At 35.7% G+C, this 22,808-nt stretch overlaps 1 protein-coding gene across 1 annotated transcript in view; it reads right to left on the bottom strand.

Moving 5' to 3' along the window:
• Window positions 1–22,808, bottom strand: part of ADGRB3 (adhesion G protein-coupled receptor B3) — a gene marked incomplete at both ends in the record, with an annotated part of 796,225 nt that overhangs the window by 330,572 nt on the left and 442,845 nt on the right. Inside the window, 2 exons of the mRNA XM_082633456.1 lie at window positions 5,304–5,347; window positions 18,781–18,883. Coding sequence (XP_082489582.1) covers window positions 5,304–5,347; window positions 18,781–18,883 — 147 coding nt within the window. The remainder of the gene's footprint in view (window positions 1–5,303; window positions 5,348–18,780; window positions 18,884–22,808) is intronic.

Raw genomic sequence — 22,808 nt, 5'->3', positions numbered from 1 at the left:
ACTTCTCAGAATGTCTGTCATCAAAAAGTCTACAAATATCAAATATTGGTGAAGACATAGAGAAAATGGAACTCTAGTACACTGTTGCTCAGAATGTAAGTTGGTGCAGACACTATGAAAAACAATATGGAAGTTCCTCCAAAATCTAAAAATAGAACTACCACATGATCCAACAATTCCACTCCTGGGTATATATCTGAAGAAAACTAAAAACACTAATTTGAAAAGATACATGCACTCCAATGTTCATAGCAGCACTATTTATAATAGCCAAGATATGAAAGCAACCTAAGTGTCCATTAACAGATGAATGGATAAAGAAGAAGTGATATATATATATATATATATATATATATATATATATATATATATTATATATACTACTCAGCCATAAAAAAGAATGAAATTCTGCCATTTGCAAAAATGTGGAGGGACCCAGAAGATATTATGCTTAGTGAAATTAGAGAAAGACAAAATCTCTGTGTTTTCTTTTATATGTGGAATATAAAAAATAAATAAAATGAATGCATATAACAAAACAGAAATAGATTCATGGATATAGAGAAAAAACTAGTGGTTACCAGTGAGGAGAGGGACGGGGATGGATCACAAGTTTGGGGTATGGGATTAAGAGATACAAGCTACTGTGTATAAAATGAATAAGCAACAAGGATATATTGTACAACACATGGGAATATCACCATTATTTTGTAATAACTTTTAATGGAGTAAAATCTCTTAAAATGTTGAATCACTATGTTGTACTCCAGAAACTAATATAATATTGTAATCAACTACACTTCAATAGAAGAAAGCAAAAAACAAACTCCAAAATATTTTCTGAGAATAAACATATTTCACAGACAGGTTAGAATCAGATGGTGCTACTGAAACCCATGGAGAAACACCACAAGTTCACATAAAGGAAGGATTATGGGTTTTCCAGTGAAAACCCATGTGTGTAGTCAACACACATGATCCAATAACAAAAATCCAAATTTGGAGTAGCCCAAAGAATGTGCAAATTATCAATCACAGGGGCTTCCCTGGTGGCGCAGTGGTTGAGAATCTGCCTGCTAATGCAGGGGACATGGGTTCGAGCCCTGGTCTGGGAAGATCCCACATGCCACGGAGCAACTAGGCCCGTGAGCCACAACTACTGAGCCTGCGCGTCTGGAGCCTGTGCTCCGCAACAAGAGAGGCCGCGACAGTGAGAGGCCCGCGCACCGCGATGAAGAGTGGCCCCCGCTTGCCACAACTAGAGAAAGCCCTCGCACAGAAACGAAGACCCAACACAGCCAAACATAAATAAATAAACAAATGTGGGGTTAAAAAAAAATTTAAAAAAAAATCTGTTTAAAAAAAAAAAGTTATCAATCACACAAGTGTAATAAAATAACAACAACAACAACAATAACAAAACACTTTCTGTAACTAAAATAAGCCTTTTTCTGAAGTGAGGAAAGTACTTTCAGTTTATTTCATGGGTCACCCATGATGAAGCATTTTCTGCATCCTGTTAATCAGTTACTCAAAGCAGAATAAAAATGTCTTTTATAATTGTCTAAAACTGTTGAGCCTAAGCAGAGTAAAATAAAATGGCTTTGTTTGGGATTATCAGGGTAGTAGATTATCACTAGAGTTAAAGTTAATTGTTTATGATGGACCTTAGTATTGTAACACACTGAAGCATTCTCCCTTCAATCTTCCAATCTAATGATTGCTAGAAGTATATGTCACTAATAAAATGAAACATAAATGAAAATAATTCTTAGGTAAAAAAGATACCTTAGAAATATTCAAACATTTATTCTTATGCAAAACTAACCAATAAGTATTTGTTGAATTCATACTATGTGCAGGTGTATCAGTCATTAGTGCAGTTAATGAATAAGAAAGGTAAAGTCTCTCTCTTGTGGTATTTACTCTCTAGTGGGGGAGACAGAGAGTAAGCAAGAAAAATAAATAAAAAGAAACAATGCATGCTGTGAAGAACGTAAAATAATGTTATATAAAGAGAACAACAGATAATAAGTTGGACTAAAAGACCACCTCAAGGAGGGATGTACAAGGAGGTATGCAGAAGAACAGTTTGTAGAATAAAATAAATTGAAAACCACTTCAATGCCACCAATATTGGGAATACTAGATAAATTAGGATATATCTATACAATGCAGAAGGTACAAGGGATAAAACATATGTAGTGAAATTTTAAAACTTCCACAATAATCATTGAATTAAAAATTTAAGATGACAAGTGTTACATACAGTATGACAATATTTATGTTAGATTAGTGTTAATTTCTATAGCTACACATGTGTGTCAATGCATAAGTAGATGCCTGAAATTATACATAACAAAATATAAGTAGGAATGACCTTGGAGAGGTGGTGGATGTGGAGACCCAAGGTATTAATGATTAATGGGGTCTTGTGCCTTAGCAGTTATGTTTTATAGTTTTACAAGTAAAATTTACTCATGCATTATTTTTGTAGTTAAAATTTAATTTTAAATATTTAAAAGTAAGGCAACTTGATATTGCCAGGGGGGGGGAGATGGGGGTGGGTGAAATGGGTAAAGGGGGAGGGTCAAACCCTCCAGTTATAAAATGAATCAAACCTGGTGATGTAATGTACAGTACACAGGGGATGACTATAGTTAATAATATCAGATTGCAAACTCAAAAATTGCTGAGAGTAAATCTTAAAAGTTCTTAAAGAAAAAGAATTTGTAACTATGTATGGTGACAGATGGTAACTAGACTTACTGTGGTGATCATTTAGCAGTGTATACAAATATTGAATCATATTTCACACCTGAAACTAATATAATATTATATGTCAAATATACCTCAATAAAAAATTAAGGCAATTTGATTATGTAAACCAAAATTACAAGACAACTTCTAATTTCAACTTTGTTACTGCAATCCTGAAAACACCATTTAGATCAACGCTTTTCTGTGTAAAAAGGAATAGTTGTATCTCTTCATTAACTATTCTTAGAGGTCTTATACTCAAAGTTAACATCATTGCATCGATAAAACTATTGTGTATGTGAACATGAGAGAGTGGCATAGACATATATACACCACCAAACATAAAATAGATAGCTAGTGGGAAGCAGCCACATAGCACAAGGAGATCAGCTCGGTGGTTTGTGACCACCTAGAGGGGTGGGATAGGGAGGGTGGGAGTGAGGGAGACGCAAGAGGGAAGATATATGGGAACATATGTATATGTATAACTGAATCACTTTGTTATAAAGCAGAAACTAACACATCATTGTAAAGCAATTATACTCCAATAAAGATGTTAAAAAAAAACCAGAAGAACAGATGTGAAGAAAGAAAATAAAATTGTCTTAACCTTTACTGTTTAAAACTCACCCAGAAAAACAATTTAATGATGAAAGAGCCTGGTAAAACGTGTGATGGGATGGACATTCTGTCATAGTGGAAAGCTTTTTGATCACTTTTCAGATACGTCAAGGAAACATGAACTGCACTGATCTCTGGAGATAATCTGATCTGAAAGGCAGCTAAGCACACCTCCTCTCTCTCGCTGAATTGTTTTCTTCAAGGACAACTGAAATTTGTATAGCTAAGACATGTTCTTTGTGATGGATAAGAGTTAGCAGATGTTAGAGAAAACAGAGTGTGCTTGATTCCTAAACTTAACACTGACCTCAAGCCCCAACAGTTTTATAAATTAAACTTAAAACCTTAGAAAAACTGTGAAAGCAAACCCAGAGAGGCACAAAATAAGGGAATATTGTTTCTTCTGTAATATCCCTGAAAGTCCCAAAGGTCTTTTGGAATAAACAACACGTTCCCCTTTTTGGATCAACATAGAAGCACATTCTACCCACTAAAAAGGTAATAAAACTAAATAAAAGTTGGTTATTATTCATGGAGATATGCAAGTATCTGTAATCAGGTGCTTAAGATGGCATGTTTTTCTTGAGTAGAAAACGCTTAATTAGATTTTTGTAGGCTTTTATTTTTCCCTTGTCTGTACAACATACTAAACAGTGCCTTAGAATATACTACCAGCATCTTCTCTGGCTATTGGTATAGAGGAAATCTTGCAAAAATTCTATGACCACGGATTTCTCTATGTGGTTTTAAAAAGAAAAAAAAATAATAATGACATCAGTGAGAAACATCCAGCTCATGTTATCACCAGAACAAGTTGGGATTCTCCATATGCACTAAGGTTCCTAGGAGAAGAGGATCCCTAGAATATCAAAGTCTATAGCAAAAAATCATGCTTAATATCATTGATTTTTCACCCACATAAATACTAGTTTAAATTACCTCAGTATCCTAAGAATTAGCACATTTCCAGTAGGTTTGCTCTTTACCTAGAAAGTCTAAGAATGTCCCTCTTCTAGACTCTCTGTAACTACTGATGAGAGACAAGTAACATCATAAAACCTTAGATGTAGATCCGATTTAGGGTGAAGAACGTGGGGGGAAATCTTAGAATACATAGAACCCAACAATGTGGTGCGTTAACTGACAGCATATACATGGTGGTATTAGCTTTTGAGATTGATTGACATTTATCCCCCTTCCAAGCAAAACAAACCAAACCAAGATTGTATAACCTGGCTATTAAACTGAAATAAACCCACAGAAGTACTTAAAGTTTGGGAGTCTAATTAAGCCTTAATCATGAATTTTTCTGCTCTTTGAGACCTTAGAATCTCATAGCATTACCAACGAGATTAAGATGATTTTGACCAGATATATTGCAATTACTTGTTACAAACAAAGTAATACATGGAAGAATTATTCACCCTTACTATATGAATAAGAAAATTAAATGTCACTCAATGTTTTTATAACAAAATAATTTGGAAGGGCCATATAAATATTGCATTACTCTGATAATAGATTCAAGGTCATGCAAGTAATGTATTGGCTAAATGACCATAGAGATTGCTATTTTATTCTGTGATTCTAAGCTGAATTACTAGGGCAAAATGTGAAATAGCATCTGAGCTCCTATAATTTTAAAATATTAGAGCTTTTAAAAATCCTCATGGAATTCGCATTGCAATGTGTCTTACACATCAGGTAATGCAATCCTACCTTGGGATGTAACTTGATGGCATCATCACACACAAACACATTCATCATGCTGTCCTACAGATTCAAAAAGGAGACTGCTTTCTCTCCTAGTGTAACTCACATCCCACTAACTTATATTCCTGTTGACTAGAAAGCAGCTGAAATAACTTAATGTGCTTTGAATGTTTAGTCCAAAGCCATGTAAGAAAACATCTGTCACTTACGTTTTTGAGTCATCCCATAACACACAATAAGGATTCAAAGTACCCTAAAAATAAACAGAGAAAGAATAAATGTATCTTGAGTACATACATAAAAAACTGAAGGATTATGTGAAATGCAAAAAGAATGGCACATTTTTTATCCTGCAGTAAGATTTTTTAAGAATTCCACCTCTATTTTTTTTGCATTAGAAATTTACATGTTCTTTCTCACAGGTTTAATGTCTCATTTTATGAAATTTTATTCATGAAAACTTTACATTTATTCCAAATATCATAACCCATAGTTTGTTTTTTTTTAAATTATAAGTGAAGGCCTCATAAATGACAAGGTCCATACTTTGATGATTTCTATTTCATTTTTTCCCCTAAAATAGTAATTGCTGGATTCTTTCTTTTAAGAAACCAAAGTATTTTCAATATCTAATATTTATAATAATTCAATCACAGTGAAACTTTCTGCATTAGGCACACCAGCCACTTCCTCTTCAGCCTCCAGTGGTGCAGCTTCCAAAAAGCAAGACATGGCTGCATTAATTGTCCATTTCCAGAGAGTCTGTAGACTTGCAGTATTTTCATAATCAACAGATCATATTCCTATAAAATCACATCTAATAAAATTATGGGGAAAACATGCTAAATGTTTATTCAGTTTAATCATTATGTAATGAGTAGCCACAATGACCTTCAGCATGACACAATGAGTTTTCCACATTGGATTATCCACCAAGTACCTTCTGTTTTGAAGAGACTAATTGTTGGAATGCTTTTCTTTCTATCTTTCTGTCACATTCATTGGGCCTTATTTTTCCCGTTGAAACTAACCTAGTAATTCTTCTTCTCTGATATTGTGAGCTACCCACAGATCCTCTTCTCTTTTCTATTAAACACACTCTGTAGCTTTCAAGTTCTCTCATCCTCCACGACCTTCATCTCCTGGAGCACACACTTTAAAGTGTGTTTAGGGAACCCATCCACCTGTGTCCTACCTGCACAGGACAAAGCAGTACTATTGTCTCTGCAATGTAGGTGCCATATGCCTAATAATGCATTCCAACAGTGTATGGGATATTTTGGTAATCTTCCCCTGAACTTGACAGGTATTATTACCCACTGAAGTCTCTCAGGAGTTTTTTGAATTCTGATTTTGATATCACGTATATTCACTCTTTAACTTTGTGTCACTGCATGATTAAGAAACAAACATGATATCTATGGGTTCATCCAGCAAGTCAGTGATAAAAGTGATGAATAGGCCAAGGCAGGTGAAATTTACAGTCCTGAAACAGCCTACTGGCTCCTTCCCGCAGGGGGTCATGCTCCCTCAGAGAACCTGCCCTCGGTCTTGTTTCCAAATAGATAATCACTGGTTTGTATCTGGCAAAGCAATATCTTTAAAAGTCTAGGCAAGTTCTTTGTGAAACACTGCCTTTCTAGTGTTGTTCACTGAGTCCATTCTAGAATTCCACTAGGGAAAAGAAACTTAGCTCATTATTCTAAAATTGGTGAAATTTACCACAACTTTCATTGTTCATTTTAATTGGGACATTTACTAACTCCCATATTTTAGCACCATTACCATTCTACAAAATCTCTCAAAGACCACATCTCTAAGGCATCCTTCTTATGAGATGCTCATACCTATAAACTATGCTCTTAGAACATAAAAAAAATTCCCTTCCCTGAAATGGCTTATAGCCTTACAAAGATTGAAGAGGAACACACATGGAATGTTCATATAACAAAAAAAGAGACATGCTCATATAAATGCCGCTAGTTGATAATTTACTTTTTAAAGGACAAATGATGGACAGAGCATCATGGCCTGTGTCAGAGAGAGTTCCATGGAAGAAATGGGTCCTTTTCTAGTTCTCACAGAAGGCATAGATATGGATGTTCAAGAGATGGGGAGGGGGATAGTGTTTCAAATTTGTTTCTTTCTCTGTCCTATGAGACGCTGTCTGGTTTTACCTGAAATCCTCATACAGCTTGTGACTTCCTAAGAAATCCTCAGCAGAGCTACAATGTCGTATAATAAAGTTATGCTATATTTATCTAGGGTCCTGTTCAAAAGAGCTCAGAGCACTTTATAGAAAGCAAATTTGATGGTCATGGGAGTATACATGTCTTGGATATAGACTGTATGCATAGGTGAGGACCCTGAGATTACAGGTACTCTACATCGAGTTCACTTTTTCAGTAATGTATGAGTGAGATTAAGTTCAATCTCTATATAAACCAAAGCAGGATATTGATTATAGGATTACTATTTCATAATTAGAGCTCATAACAAGTTATGACAAAAGGTAATAATATTAGAAAAGAAATAGAATATGAACTTAATTGTTTAGATATCACCTTCCATTTTACCCCTCTAAAGACACTAATTTCCACCTTAGAACGAAAGTATGAAGGTGAGAAATGCCTCTCCTACTCTTATCTATGCCTCTGTCAACCCTCAGTTTCACCCACTACCTTCCTCACCCCTTACCCCTTAGATTTCATGATTTTCTCTCTTTCTGTCCTTGTGAAAATTTAGAAACAATCCACATGAGAATTATAGGTTCCAAAACACACCACTCAATCTTGCATTTCACTGTACATTCCGGACCTACACAAAAGACAGACACCCTTCTGTGAAAATTCATTCCAGAACAGTCACCCATATGTGGGTCTATGAGCTGAGGCCAGTTATGGAAACATCTGAAGTTTAGAAAAATAAGCAGAACAAATAAACTAGAGGAATCTTAGTACCTGGATAGACCAGTCACTTAGAGAATAAGAATGAGAGATGGTAAAGAAAACAAAACCCAATGATGAATGAATTCTATACATGAAAAAAAAAACCTGGCTAAAAGAAACCACTTGTAAAATATTTGTTATAATTTTCAGATACTTTTCTCAAAGGTACTCTGCTGCAAGATCTGTTATGAGGAATTTACAGAAAATCAATAACAGGAAATGGCAAGCCCAAGAGAGAGCAGGAACAAAACGTAATGACAGAACCAAGAGGCAAATAGGTAGGCTGTGAACCAACTCACAGAAGTGGATTTAAGAAAAGCATGAAACTAAGAAACCAAAAGCTGTCAAGTAAATGAGCCAAACTGGCTAGAGAAGATTAATTTATAGAGCTGTCAATATAATTGACACTTAAAATATTAAAACTGTAGTTTTTTAAGGAACCTCCATACTGTTCTCCATAGTGGCTGTACCAATTCACATTCCCATCAGCAGTGCAAGAGGGTTCCCTTTTCTCCACACCCTCTCCAGCATTTATTTTTTCTAGTTTTTTTGATGATGGCCATTCTGACGGTGTGAGATGATATCTCATTGTAGTTTTGATTTGCATTTCTCTAATGATTAATGATGTTGAGCATTCTTTCGTGTGTTTGTTGGCAGTCTGTATATCTTCTTTGGAGAAATGTCTATTTAGGTTTTCTGCCCATTTTTGGATTGGGTTGTTTTGTTTTTTTTGTTATTGAGCTGCATGAACTGCTTGTATATTTTGGAGATTAATCCTTTGTCAGTTGCGATATGACCGATCAATCCTCCTACTGGGCATATACCCTGAGAAAACCATAATTCAGAAAGAGTCATGTACCAAAATGTTCATTGCAGCTCTATTTACAATAGACAGGAGATGGAAACAACCTAAGTGTCCATCATCGCATGAATGGATAAAGAAGATGTGGCACATATATACAATGGAATATTACTCAGCCATAAAAAGAAACGAAATTGAGCTATTTGTAATGAGGTGGATGGACCTAGAGTCTGTCATATAGAGTGAAGTAAGTCAGAAAAAGAAAGACAAATACCATATGCCAACACATATATATGGAAGTTAAGAAAAAAAAACGTCATGGAGAACCTGGGGTAAGACAGGAATAAAGACACAAACCTACTAGAGAATGGACTTGAGGATATGGGGAGGGGGAAGGGTAAGCTGGGACAAAGTGAGAGAGTGGCATGGACATATATACACTACCGAACGTAAAATAGATAGCTAGTGGGAAGCAGCCACATAGCACAGGGAGATCAGCTCGGTGGTTTGTGACCACTTAGAGGGGTGGGATATGGAGGGTTGGAGGGAGGGAGACGCGAGAGGGAAGAGATATGGGAAGATATGTATATGTATAACTGATTCACTTTGTTATAAAGCAGAAACTAGCACATCATTGTAAAGCAATTATACTCCAATAAAGATGTAAAAAAATATATTAAAACTGAATGTATTTGAAAACTTTTGGAAAGAATACGCTGTTCTTGAAAAACATATTTTTGGATAAAAAACTGTCTCTTGACTCCACTGAAAACAGTGTAGTTGAACTTGAGTTAAACATTTGTACTCACTCACTTTTAAGCATTTAAAAATGTACCATGACCCTAATTTCCTAATTACCATAGATGTTCTACGCAACACTTTTCGTGCCCTTAACAGTCTTTGATATTTTCTTTTACTTCTCTCCTCTGTCTCAACATCAAGCAAACCATTACTGATCATCCCTGACTGGTGATGGGGTTACATTCTGATAAACCCACTGCAAGTTGAAAATATCATATGTTTACAAGGCACTTCATACACCTAACCTACAGAACATAATTGCTTAGCCTAGCCTACCTTAAATGTGCTCGGAACACTTACATCAGCCTACATCTGGGCAAAGTCATCTAACAGAAGATCTTTTTTATAAAAAGTGTTGAATATATCATGTAATTTATTGAATACTGTACTGGAAGTGAAAAACAGAATGGTTGTATGGGTACAGAATAGTCATAAGTATATCAATTGGGCACTCTTGTGATTGTGTGGCTGACTGGGAGCTGTGGACCACTGCCCAGCATCATATGGGAGTACCCTACTGCATATCTCTAGCCCAGAAAAAGATCAAAATTCAAAATAAGTATGGTTTCCACTGAATGCGTATCACATTCCCACCATCATAAAGTAAAAAATCGTAAATTTATGACTGTCTGTGCATCTATTTAACAGTACAGTACATCACTGGCTTTGTCCATGTATTTTTATAGGTGGTTCTCTCTTTTCCTCTGATCTTCATAACTTTTCTATTTTCTTGTTTGTAGAATAGGGAATTTAGGCATCTTTTCTAGCCCTAGCCCTTAATGATTCTAGAGTGACATTTAGAAATGAATTCCTTTTCTTTTACAAAACTCTCTTCCAAATCTTTTTTTTTCCCCTATGGAATATTTTCAAAACATCTCACTATGGTATAAAGAGAAGAAGTCAGAAGAGTGAGCCAGGAAGATGATCAAAACAAGCTCATCCATTCATGCAAAAGTCACTTAGCAAACACCTGTAACATTCCAGACACCTTGGAGGCACTGGGCCTACAGCATTGAACAAAACAAAATCCTTGCCTCATACACTTAGCTATAGTGAAGAGGGCAGGGAGAGAGACAAAAAACATAAAGAATTAAATATATAATATGCTAGGTGGTAATATGTGTTATGATGAAAAGTAAAATACATGAGTAGGAAAGACTGTGAAGTTGAATGGATTGCTATTTTGTATATTGAGAAGGCTTCACCAATAAGATGATATCTGAACAAATGCCTCAAGGAAGTCATTTACAGAAAAGATAAAAGTCACAATAAACATGAATGCTGAACCAAGTTACTTTAATTTTTCCTTGGTACTTTTAAGTTCTGAATAAATTCAATTCACATGCTATCTTAATTACACTCTTGCTGTCTTCATGTTTTTAAGACATTTTCTCTGAACCTACTCTAGAATCACCTGGGATGCTGATGAAAAATGTAGGTCCCTTGGCTCCAGGAATTTTGAGATTGAGGCTTAACTTAGGAACATACATTCTAACGACTCCCTCCACTCCTTATAATTTTTAATCTATATCACATTTTTAGAAGCATGGACACACAACAGAAATAAGATGGTTACTTCACTCTGCTTTTCTTTACACTTTCGAATGCTTGGTCCTCATATGCCAGAGTAAATTCCTAATCTGGAAACCTCTTAACTTTCTTGTACCTTTCATACTCCTCTTGAGACAAAAAATATCCTTTTGTCTGTAGAGGTAAAGCAAGCTCATAGACAAAGCTTCTAAGGACTTGGAGAAGGCCAGTGACCTCCTTGTCACTCTTTCAACATTTCCAGTGCTCTGAGCAAGATGTTCCAGGGAGAGTCCTTGTGTCACATCTTCCAGTTAATTGCACATTGAGTTCTTGTACGTGGACAGGAGAAAGACTCTTCAACTGAGACTCCATAGCCTCTCTTCATTTCCAAAACTTTAGATATTAAGGCATTACATTAATAATATCTGGATTTTGCTAAGCTTACCCTTTTTCTATCCCCACTGTTAATTGTATTTATTATATAACTGCACAAAAAGATTTTGGGAATTCCTAAGAACATTTCCAAAATACCTGGCCTGACCCACAAAAGACTAATTTATATCCTGCCTATAATTCTAATACTACTTGAGAAAAGCCACATTTAAAAAAGCTCAGGAATGCATTCTAAGGGAAGTAAGTTTCTCGCAGATGTAAATTTTTCCACAGACAAGTCACGAAAGCTGATCAGTGTGAAAGGGAGCCCTTTCTGGATTATGTCTTCTAACATATAAACATCTTCATAATCCCTGAAAATGTAATACACCACCCAAGGTGATGATGCAGTTGAAAAGGTATCATATCACATGCAGCTCTACAACAGGAAGACAGTCTGTTGAATGTTCTCCATACCTCTTCTCAAGGTTTTGAGAGTATTTTAGCATTTCTAAGTGATACTTAAAAATAGTTAAATCTGGGTCTAACTCTCATTTTTTGACAGGGTAGCTGACATATACCTGAAGTCCAAAGAGTCTCATTGAGAATGCAATACTGTGTTCTTACTTAAAAGGAGATGGAGATATGGCATTTTTCAATTTACTTACATGAGTTCTACAGAAAGCACCTCATTGAGAACCAGTTAAATCAAGAAGATGGAAAAGGAATAGTTGTCTTTAGCTAAAGCAGAAGAGCATAGAGGCCACTGAAGTGAGGAAGGCAGAGTATGGTTCTATCAAGACAAGTCACGTCTTCCAGGACTTGGCAGCCATTCAGTTAGAACACAAGGGGAGGGTACGTGTGTAATCCAGCTTCTGCTATCTGGTTACTTAGGAGCCCACCTTAACCAGATGACTCTATTTTTGTGGCTGTGATAACAGATTGCTTCTCTAATTTCTTAGATATATCACTAGTCATGGAATGTACATTATTTCCTGACAAATACTTTCTATTTGACATGTGGGAAGTAGTAAAAGTAGAACCACTATCAGAAATTATTTATATGTGCATCCTTCAGAGAAAATCATTGTCTCCACATATATGTCTTAGAGGGTCTTCCCCATATGTGACTGCATCACTTCCAACAATGACTGCACAAGTCTGGGTGCACCTCTCAAAAAACAAATGGTTTATCTGTGAGTAAAACTCTCCAAGTTTGAAGTGGCAAATAACTTTAATAAACAAACACTCAATTAACTAGATTCCATATAGATATAGCATACAGCTTGTCTTTTCCTTTTATATCCAAGAGGTTGTAACAGTGTGTCCTAGTAATGCTTTTATGGGGTTGTAGCAGAGACAAGGGCTGGCCAGGCTGTTTTGAACAGTTTCAATCTATCGGCTTCCAGCAGAGAAGTTTTGCTAAATTGCTTCAAGAGTACAACACCTCTGCAAATGTCACAGTTGCTCCTGGCATCCTCCAGTTTTCCCTAATATCCCACCACCACTTTACAATGGCCATTCTCATTGTCTGGTGATTCCTTTAATCAGATTCCTAAAGAGTTGGCATGATAATCAGCATGGCAAAATGTAATCTCTAGTTGCTAACTGACTTTCATTGAGTAATATATTATCATTATTGTAGTTTATCTGATTCAAAATGGCACTGTTACTGTATGCATATATATTATTTTCATAATCAAAAAATTAATTTTGCAATGCTCCAATGCAGGCTTATTAGTTTTCTATTGCTGCTGTAACAAATTACCACATACTTAGCAGTGTAGAACAACACAGATTTATTATATCATGGTTTCTGTGTGTCAGGAGTCTGGTGAGCTTAGCTGGGTTTCTGCTCAAGAAATTCACAAGGCTGGTATCAGAATGTTAGCAGGAATGCAGTCCTTTCTGGATATGGGGATGAAACAACATCTAGGCTCGTTTGGGTCTCAGGAGTATTCAGTTCCTTGTAGTTGTAGGACTGAGGTCCACACTTCCTTCCTGGTTGATAACCAGGAGGTGTTTTCAGCTTTTAGAGGCTGCCCATATTCCTTGGCTTGTGGCCCTCATCCTTCATCTTCAGAGTCAGCAATAGCAGGGTGAGTCCTTCTTACCTTGCATCTCTCTGACTATAGCTGGGAAAGGCATTCCAATTTTAATGGCTCATGTGATTAAACTGGATCTACTCACATAATCCAGGATAAATGCCCCATCTCAATGCTCTTACCCTTAATCCCATCTGCAAAGTCCCTTCTGACATGTAATATAATATATTCAAAAGTTATGGGGGTTAGGATATGGGCATCTTTGGGGGGCCACATTCTCTTTACCATACAGGGGGTGATGACTTATGCAGTCCAGGGGCCAAATGTGGCTTGCTACCTACTTTGTAAATGATATTTTGTTGTAACAGAGCCACATCCATTTTTATATATTGTCTCTGGTTGCTGTCACACTACAATAGCATAGCTGAGTAGATGTGACAAAGACCATTATAGCTCATATGTCTAACCTGACTCAACTGAAAATGTTTGCTGACCCCTGCTCCAACAATAGCATAATTAGTCTAAAATCTTTTTGAAGAATATCAGTGTTGTATTATGAATAAAAATAAACTGAATGTGAAATGTAAGTGGGAAGAATGCTTACTCAAGTTTAGGAATTTAGGATAAAACCAAAAAAAAAAAAAACACAACAACTGTAGCTAGAGAATAATTTCTATCTCAATTTCAGCCGTTGGCAGCACCATCAATCTACTTGTCTAGTTAACATTTCAAGACTCTCCCATGAAAACTACCAAGGGGTTTAAGCAGGCAAAACATCAGAAATCTTTTCTAAATGGACGCAAGCTAGGGTAGAAAAGTAATTTTAAAAGTAAAGGGATATGGGCTTCCCTGGTGGCGCAGTGGTTAAGAGTCCGCCTGCCGATGCAGGGGACACTGGTTCGTGCCCCGGTCCAGGAAGATCCCACATGCCTCAGAGCGGCTGGGCCCGTGAGCCATGGCCGCTGAGCCTGCGCGTCTGGAGCCTGCGCGTCTGGAGCCTGTGCTCCGCAACGGGAGAGGCCACAACAGTGAGAGGCCCGCGTACAGCACACACACACACACACACAAAAGGTAAAGAGATTAAAACCCCCCCGTTTTAGAAATTATAGATGTATAGAATGAACTTCTTTAAGCTTTTCCAAGTGATTTTTAATTCGCTGGGTTTGCTATTCATGGAAATACTCACTGATGAATGTTGGAATTTCTTTTCATTGTTTCTCATGCTAATGGTAAAAAGCATATTCATCACAGTTTTCCATTGTGTTTTCCACTATGATTTACAAAGGCTATGGCTCATGATTAATTTTAGTTTATACACATAAAACAAACTCCTTAATTTGTTAGCTAGATCCTGTTACTATGCCAACAAATACAGCAAAGAAAATAAAACCGCAAGCCCCAATTCCCATGAGATCGTTTGTGAATATGACCCATCTGAGAACTACAAAAAAACCCAGTGGATTTTCCTCAGTCCTGAAAGATAGTAGGTTGGCCCTACCTAGACCATGAGAGTTGCTGCTTAGAGGAAGAAATAAAAAGAAAGGCGAAAATAGACTGCAGAGGCTGCAGGCCAGGGGAGTTCAATGTGTCCTTCCACCAGAAATGGAACTACATTTAAGACTTTTTATTTGAAAAAAGTGAACTTTCAGGCTTGCAAAGTTGATAGAGCACGAGATAACTAAAATACATTTATTTTCTTATTCTTCTAACTCATCTTTTAATGATAAGGATGTTATATATTTTGGAAATTCACAGCAGGCTCAGACCTGTCAGGACCAAGGCATCCTAATGGTGGGTGTGAGCATGTGTGCATGCGTGTTTGCTTATGTGTGCACATATAGATCCATTCTGCTGCACTTATTTAGGTTCCAATAACGACTTTCAATAAATGTATTAACTTTCCTTGCACATTATGGAACCTAACAATATTGATAAGTATAAATGTCACAGTGAAGAAACCTTAAGTAATATGAAAAACAAAATTCTTTTTCTCAGAAAAGCAAACTTGGTATTTCCTATAATCAAGCAATTGCTATGCCCAAGCACTAAGGACCACAAACTCAGACTCTACAGATTCTTATAACAATAAAGCCATGAGCCTAGAAAACGGAACTAAGAATACTATCTTACTCTTTAATGACTTACGAACTGGTTAAAACTGCAAATGGCTTTGCTGAATACAATTTGAAATTTCAAGATTTCATGTTCTATTATCTATTCCTACCCATTCCCAAGGGCCTTATTACACTTAACATACTTTAAATGTTATTTATTTAAAAACTTTTTTAAAAAGAACATGTTTTGTTTAAATAATGTTAACAGGCTTTTCCCTAGACTCATTATAACTATTAATTTCCTTCCTTCATTTTGTTTGCACATGGTGTATACAACAGATATAATTTGAAAGTCATTATTCTCTTCTGAGCTTAGAAAAGGGCAGCAGATACATTTGCTATAAGAAAATAGGTGAAAGTAGACAGTCTTAATATAAGCAAGATGTCATATCTAAAACAGCTCAACTTTGAAGGCAATACCAATGATAATACATCTGTATCTACATAGTTATAATGAAATTTCAGCTTGTTCTAATCAATTTTAATTTTCATGCTTAAGATACGTCTTTTCTTCACATTTTAGTGAAGACTATTATATGTCAGCATAGGCTCTTCTGACTATCTCTTCAATGAAAATAAACTAAAATCAGAGCATACTTTACAAGACACTCAATAAACCAGTCATATATTCCTTCCCTCAGTGTACATTAAAGTCCTCAACAAAATCTAATCTGCATGGTAAGTATAAATATCAATGCAACAAGCACTGGAAATTTTAAACAGTAGAACGTGAAGGACTGTAGGTGTGGTAAGACAACTGTGTGGGAGGTATCTATAAAGTGGAGGGAAGGGACTTCCCTGGTTGTCCAGTGGTTAAGACTCCATCTTTCAATGCAGGGGCTGCGGGTTCTATCCCTGGTCGGGGAGCTAAGATCCCACGTACCTCACAGCCAAAACACCAAAACATAAAACAGAAGCAATATTGTAAGAAATCCAATAAAAACTTTAAAAAGCGAAGTGGAGGAAAGAAATGAGGGATGGAGCAGCCCAGAGAATCTCCACCATGTGGCTGGGAATCAGGATGGCCTCTGAGGACAGGCAAAGGTGGGCACTGTTCCTGACACAGGAGGGACGCGGGTGGGAACACCTCGAGGCAATTTCTTCTCCAGACTAAACTTTTCTTCTTGTCTCTCAGGTCCTTTGTGTAACGGATTTGTCTATATTCTCTTAAATCTAGGCCTTCCAGAGTAGAGTATTGTTTTAGGAATCTGGTCAACTTACTCAACTTAAAATGCTGAAAGAATTAATCCTAAGTGACTTGCGGTAATCATCTCACCATTCTTATATTCTGACTTTCATTGCCACTCCAGAGTGTAGCTGGTACTTCATAAAATTTATTGACCATACACTCTGTTTTCCGTATGTAGAAAATAATTTTTTGTACATGATTTATCTCTTTTGAAATTGGGCTGACAACATGTGCCCCCAGAAAAGTTTGACTCAAAGCTTAAATCTGTTCATTTCAAATAGTTCCCTTGAATTGAAATAATGAGATTGTTTTATCGGCATTATTTTTAAGGTTACTCTTTCTTCAGCTTATGAAAGACAAGCCATTTAATTAACATGTTCTTTAAATTCTCAATAGTGATTTTATCTTTATTTAGGAAAGTTTTGTGAATGTTCATTTACAGAATTGTTTACTCCATAAGAAACAGGATATACATTCTGACATTGCATTGCTTTTTCAGTAGGCAATTCAAGGAATTATTATCTCTTACTGTGTTTCACCAATGCTTATAACTGGATAGACATTACCATGATAAACAATATACACAAACAAATATGTAAATAAATATTTTCTAATACATGTTGAAGGTACACAGCTCCTTATTCAAAAATTATGTTAAATGTATCTCCTAACTTTCAGTGCAGTGATGAGATTAGGGTCATTAAAGGTATGAGGAGGTAGATATAACAGAAATAAAATACATTGTCAAAGTTAGATAGAAGCCGTATGGTCACATTTTGGCAAAACTGGGAAAAGGCCGAATAGTTTAAGTATCAATTATGATGTTTAAAACTTACTGCTGAGAGATTTGAGATTTTCATTAAACAATTTAGGAAGCTGGAACACCTTTGCAAAAAGTGGTTTATAAGGAAGATAATTGTCATTTTTTAATAAAATGAAGTGGAGTTTTTTAAAATCAGAAATTATAAAATACCGGAAATGTACAGGTTTTGTAAACTAAAGGATGTGAGAATCAATTTCATCATTTCATTCACTAACTATATGAACTTGGGAAAATCACAATCATTTTGTGCTTTCATTAATTGTATGCAAAAGTCAAGTTCATAGAAACTTTGCAAGGGATTAAAAAAAAAGCTATGTATATGCAACATATGAGACAGTTTAACACCAGAATTGTAAAAGCATAATTAAGAAAGTCTTAATAGGAATCACTTTCCTTGCCCCTTAAATCAATGATTTAGGTATTTAAGGTGGATGTATAAAGGATAAGTAGATATTTTAAATTTCTACATAAGGTCTGAACAAGGTCTAAAGAATTTCAGTTGCAGGTGGATGGATTTAACAAAGGGTTCTTGTCATTCTGGATGGAAGAGTTGGATTTGAATCACTGGAGCACCCAAACAGTTACAAGGAGGCTCCTCTGATCCTGGGTGTAGCACTTTAAAAAGTTGCTTCACTGACTCTCCTACCCTGGGGTACCCTGGAGGACATCACTGCCCTTTGCTTTATGTCTGTAGCTTCTGTTGCTGCATGCATCTTAAACCTCTGTGTTTACATGGCAGTCCTCCTCATCATGTGGCAAGACTGGTTCTTTCATTTTGATCTCCCCCACTTCTTAGCTTAGAGCCCAATAAAGATGTGGGCACTGACAAACTATTAACTATTATCCTGGAGAAATTGAAGAGAGTTCTATTATGAACAAAAGCATAGGATAATGTGTCATTTTGTTTTTATATAATACATGTCTTCATAACAAATTAATTCATTTGCAACTCTAAAGAGTTTAGAAAATAGGTTCTTGTCTTATCAGTCAAAAGAAGGACTGTTAACCTTCTTTAAAAGGTAAATTCTACAAGCAACTCAATGCCAAGTGGATGATACTTACATTAGCCAAATGAGCTAGTTCTATCTCCAGGAATGAATCAGTTGTCTTGGGTTCAGGCCTTATGGTGATCACGATGATTTTGGAATTAATGACAGTATAATTTCTGAAACAGAATAATTATGATTAAAAGGAGACAGGATTGATGATGAATATGAATTCCTACTGTTCGATACATGTTGTGATGACATTTTTAATAAATGTATCCTAAGTAAAGACATAGAAACATCACTCAAATAGATTTAAAACATGATACTGAACTACTATTCATGGAAAGATATAGTTGATTTTTTGTTATAAATATACCCGATATGGAACTAGAAAACTTTAGGGGGAGAAAACTATTGCTGACTGTTACCATTTTAAAGGCAGGGAAGATGGAAAAACAATAGCACTAACAATTACTTAAATCTGATTCACCTGCAAGACAGGTGGATCATGAATTCAAAACTTCAGGCAATTTTTAAATGAATATAATCCATTCATCTCAAGGTGGACCTAACAGTTTGGTTTTCCAAAAGACCAAATATTCTTCTTGCAAAGTGTCTTTTGGTGGGGTTTTTTTTAGACTATCTCAAAATTTGTTAAGATAAATGATTAGAAAGTGGTGTAGAATGAAAACAAGTAGAAACTAAATGTCAATAAACTATGTTGCTAATTACTGACCATCATTCATTTCAACAATAGAGATTTACAGGCCACTTCTTTATCTCAACATGCTAGATGTAAAGAACATATTTATAACAGGTAGCAAGACAAAGTCACTTTATTTTTTCCTATTTTTTGTTGTTTAAGGCGTTATTTATAGGTAATAAAATTCATCAACTTTAAGTGGACAGTTTAAAGCTTTTGGTAACTGTATGCTACAATGCAAGCACCACCAAATCCAGACAGACAATCCTCCACAGTTTCTTTGAGCCCCTTTGCACTTGATCCCCACACCCTTCCCCATGGTTCCAGGAAACCATGGACATATTGTCACTATAATTATGTCTCTGTAGAATTTCATTATATAGAATCATACACTACATAGACTTTTGTGTTTGACTTAATTCACTCATCATAATGTTTTTGAGATTTATCAGTCCTGTTTCTCTTTATAGCTCAGTAGTATTTCATGACATTGAATTTGTGATCTATTCATCAGTTAAGTAAGCAACCTTTAGGTTACTTCTGATTTTTAGCTTTTATGATTTTTAGCAGCTATTCATATTTGCATATTATGAATAATTGGTATACATACATTCTGGATGGACATATATTTTCATGTCTTGAGTAAATAACTATGAGTGGAATTGCTTGCTCATGTGGCAAAAGCATGTTTAATTTTAAAAGTTACTGCCATACAGTTTTCTAAAATGGCTGTATCATCAAAGTCATATAATTCTAATATCATAGAACCTCACATTCTTTGTGAAAATATTTTCTTTAATGGGCTGATTTTTGCCACAAAATTTCACCAGAAAAAAATGCCAACTATGCCACACTTGGAGGAATATTTAGTAGCAGAGGAACTATAAACATATTCTGAGTGGGATAACATTTTTTAACCCATATATTTACTAATGTCAAATAACAAATTCTAGAACACTCAGGAAGTTTCATGGTACCCAGCCTAACAGAAAAATAGTAAAAAACAGCAAAGTATAAATTTGTCTTCAGTATTCCTTAAGAGGAAGGGGTTGTAAACAGAGAAAGTTGGTTGACTGTTATTTATTTCATTTAATACGAAATAAGTTGGGCTTCCCTGGTGGCGCAGTGGTTAAGAATCTGCCTGCCAGTGCAGGGGACACAGGTTTGAGCCCTGGTCAGGGAAGATCCCACAACTAAGCCCATGCACCACAACTACTGAGCCTGCTCTATAGATCCCGTAAGCCACAACTACCAGATCCCTTGCACCTAAAGCCCATGCTCTGCAACAAGAGAAGACACCACAGTGAGAAGCGTGTGCACCATAACAAAGAGTAGCCCCTGCTCGCTGCAACTATAGAAAGCCTGCACTCAGCAATGAAGACCCAATGCAGCCAAAATAAAATAAATAAATTTATTAAAGAAAAATACTAAATGAGTCAACTGAAGGTAAGGGGCATTGAGAAGCATATGGAAGTAAGCTCTAAATGTCAAGTTTCCTTTGTAAACTCACTCTTCCCTGTTTCTCTGTGAGCAAAAGTAATCAAAGGATCAAGTGAGAATAGATGGGATTAACTGTGAGGTGATACCAGTTGATTAATTGTGTTAACAGATCTGACAGGATTCCCAGAAAATGACTATATATATATAGTCATATATATCTATATATCTATATATCTATATCTATCTCTCTCTCTCTCTCTCTCTCTCTCTCTCTCTCTCTCTCTCTCTATATATATATATATATATATATATATATATATATATATATATATATATATATAGTCCCATATATATATATATAACTTGGAGTTGGGGACAAAGTTAATCTGCTACCACCAAAAAAAATTATGGCGGTTTCTCCCAAAGAACAGTCCTGGGACACAGATTCAATTTCCTTTTTCAGGAATGAATACATTTGAGTTCAGGTTTAGTTATCTGAAACAAAAATATTTACACATCACACAAACCCAATCTGCCCTCTTATTCTGGTCGTGTTTATAATCCCATTTCCCTGCAATAAATAAAACTAAATGCTAATTTATAAACTGCTAATTTTAACAAATTTTAGTTAAATTTGATAGTATACAGATATTTTATATTATTTCAGAAGTTGTATACTGATTTACTGGAAAATACAGATGTGGGTATTCCAAACAGGAATTTATAACTTGTCAAGATATTTATGAAGTTCTTCTTGTGTGTTTGGGCTTGTGGGTATTTTAGCCCTAGGAAACTGGATGGTAGAGAGACAAGTGGCTTAGATAAGCAGCCTTCTCTAGAGTATTTACTCTGTGGCAGGTTCACCAGCTACCTTATCAGCCTGGCGGAGAAGGTCCCTAGAAGATGAAATCTGCCTTATGGCTTTTGCTAAGTATGTGTCTTGGGAATGGGGGGAGAGGGCATGTGTGTGTACGTGTGTTAACTCATTTAGACTACATCTGAGGAGGGATATGTGTCAATATATTTATGCATATAGATGTGCTTATAACATATGTGAGTCCCCTCCCACCTTGAGTTACTACCATGTACTAGCTCTACCCCACACCCATTAATGTTATGTATGTCTCCTTCCACAAGATTATAGTTCAAGGAGGGCAAGATTTGTATCTAGCATTTACGTATCCTCATTTACATTATGCATGGCACATTTTAGGGCTAACACATATTTGAATGACTTATTAAATACCACATAATAAACAAAAATATCAAACTTTTGGCCAATGTGATTTAAAATATAATGTCAATATCACAGTATCCAAATATTTAATGAAGGAAAAATAAGCAAATTTACATTATGCAGTGGCTCCCTTTTTAAAAAGTGTACAGTGTACAAAATTTCTTTAATTTATTCCATCAATTTATTCGAATTTGCATAAGTGAATACCTGGCTCCTCGTGTGCCATGTCAGGCTTTGTGATCTACTAATGCTTCCTGGCTGGGTTCACATTTGTATTCACTGCTGGAAAAGCAGATCTTACAGCCAAATGGATTTCATGACTAAAGTAATAAAGATCTTTCTTGTCCTTGAGATTAGCACTAGTCAGTGTCTAAAACATTTTAAAATGTGTAGAGTTCTTTATTCAAAGAAGGCTCAAGTTATTCTTCACAATTTTTACAGAGACTTAAGGTGCTTAGGGTACATGAATCATATCTTAAAGAGAGTACAAAAGTGACTATAAAATGTAATGCAACTGTTTGAAAGAGACTCACTTTGGGTATAGGGCCATACATAGGCTGAAAATGAAAGATCTAAAATGATACTGTATACAAATGATAACCAAAAGAGAGCAGGGAAGGACATATTTGTATAAGACAAAATAGACTTTAAGCAAAAACTGTAATAAAAGACAAAGAAGAACATTATATAATGATAAAAGAGTCAATTCACCAGGAAGATA

Source organism: Mesoplodon mirus (assembly GCF_964341445.2).
Source record: "Mesoplodon mirus genome assembly, chromosome: 10".
NCBI classification, from domain to species: domain Eukaryota; kingdom Metazoa; phylum Chordata; class Mammalia; order Artiodactyla; family Ziphiidae; genus Mesoplodon; species Mesoplodon mirus.
The sequence above is the reverse complement of the archived record's forward strand: the minus strand, read 5'-3'. Positions and strand labels throughout refer to the sequence as shown.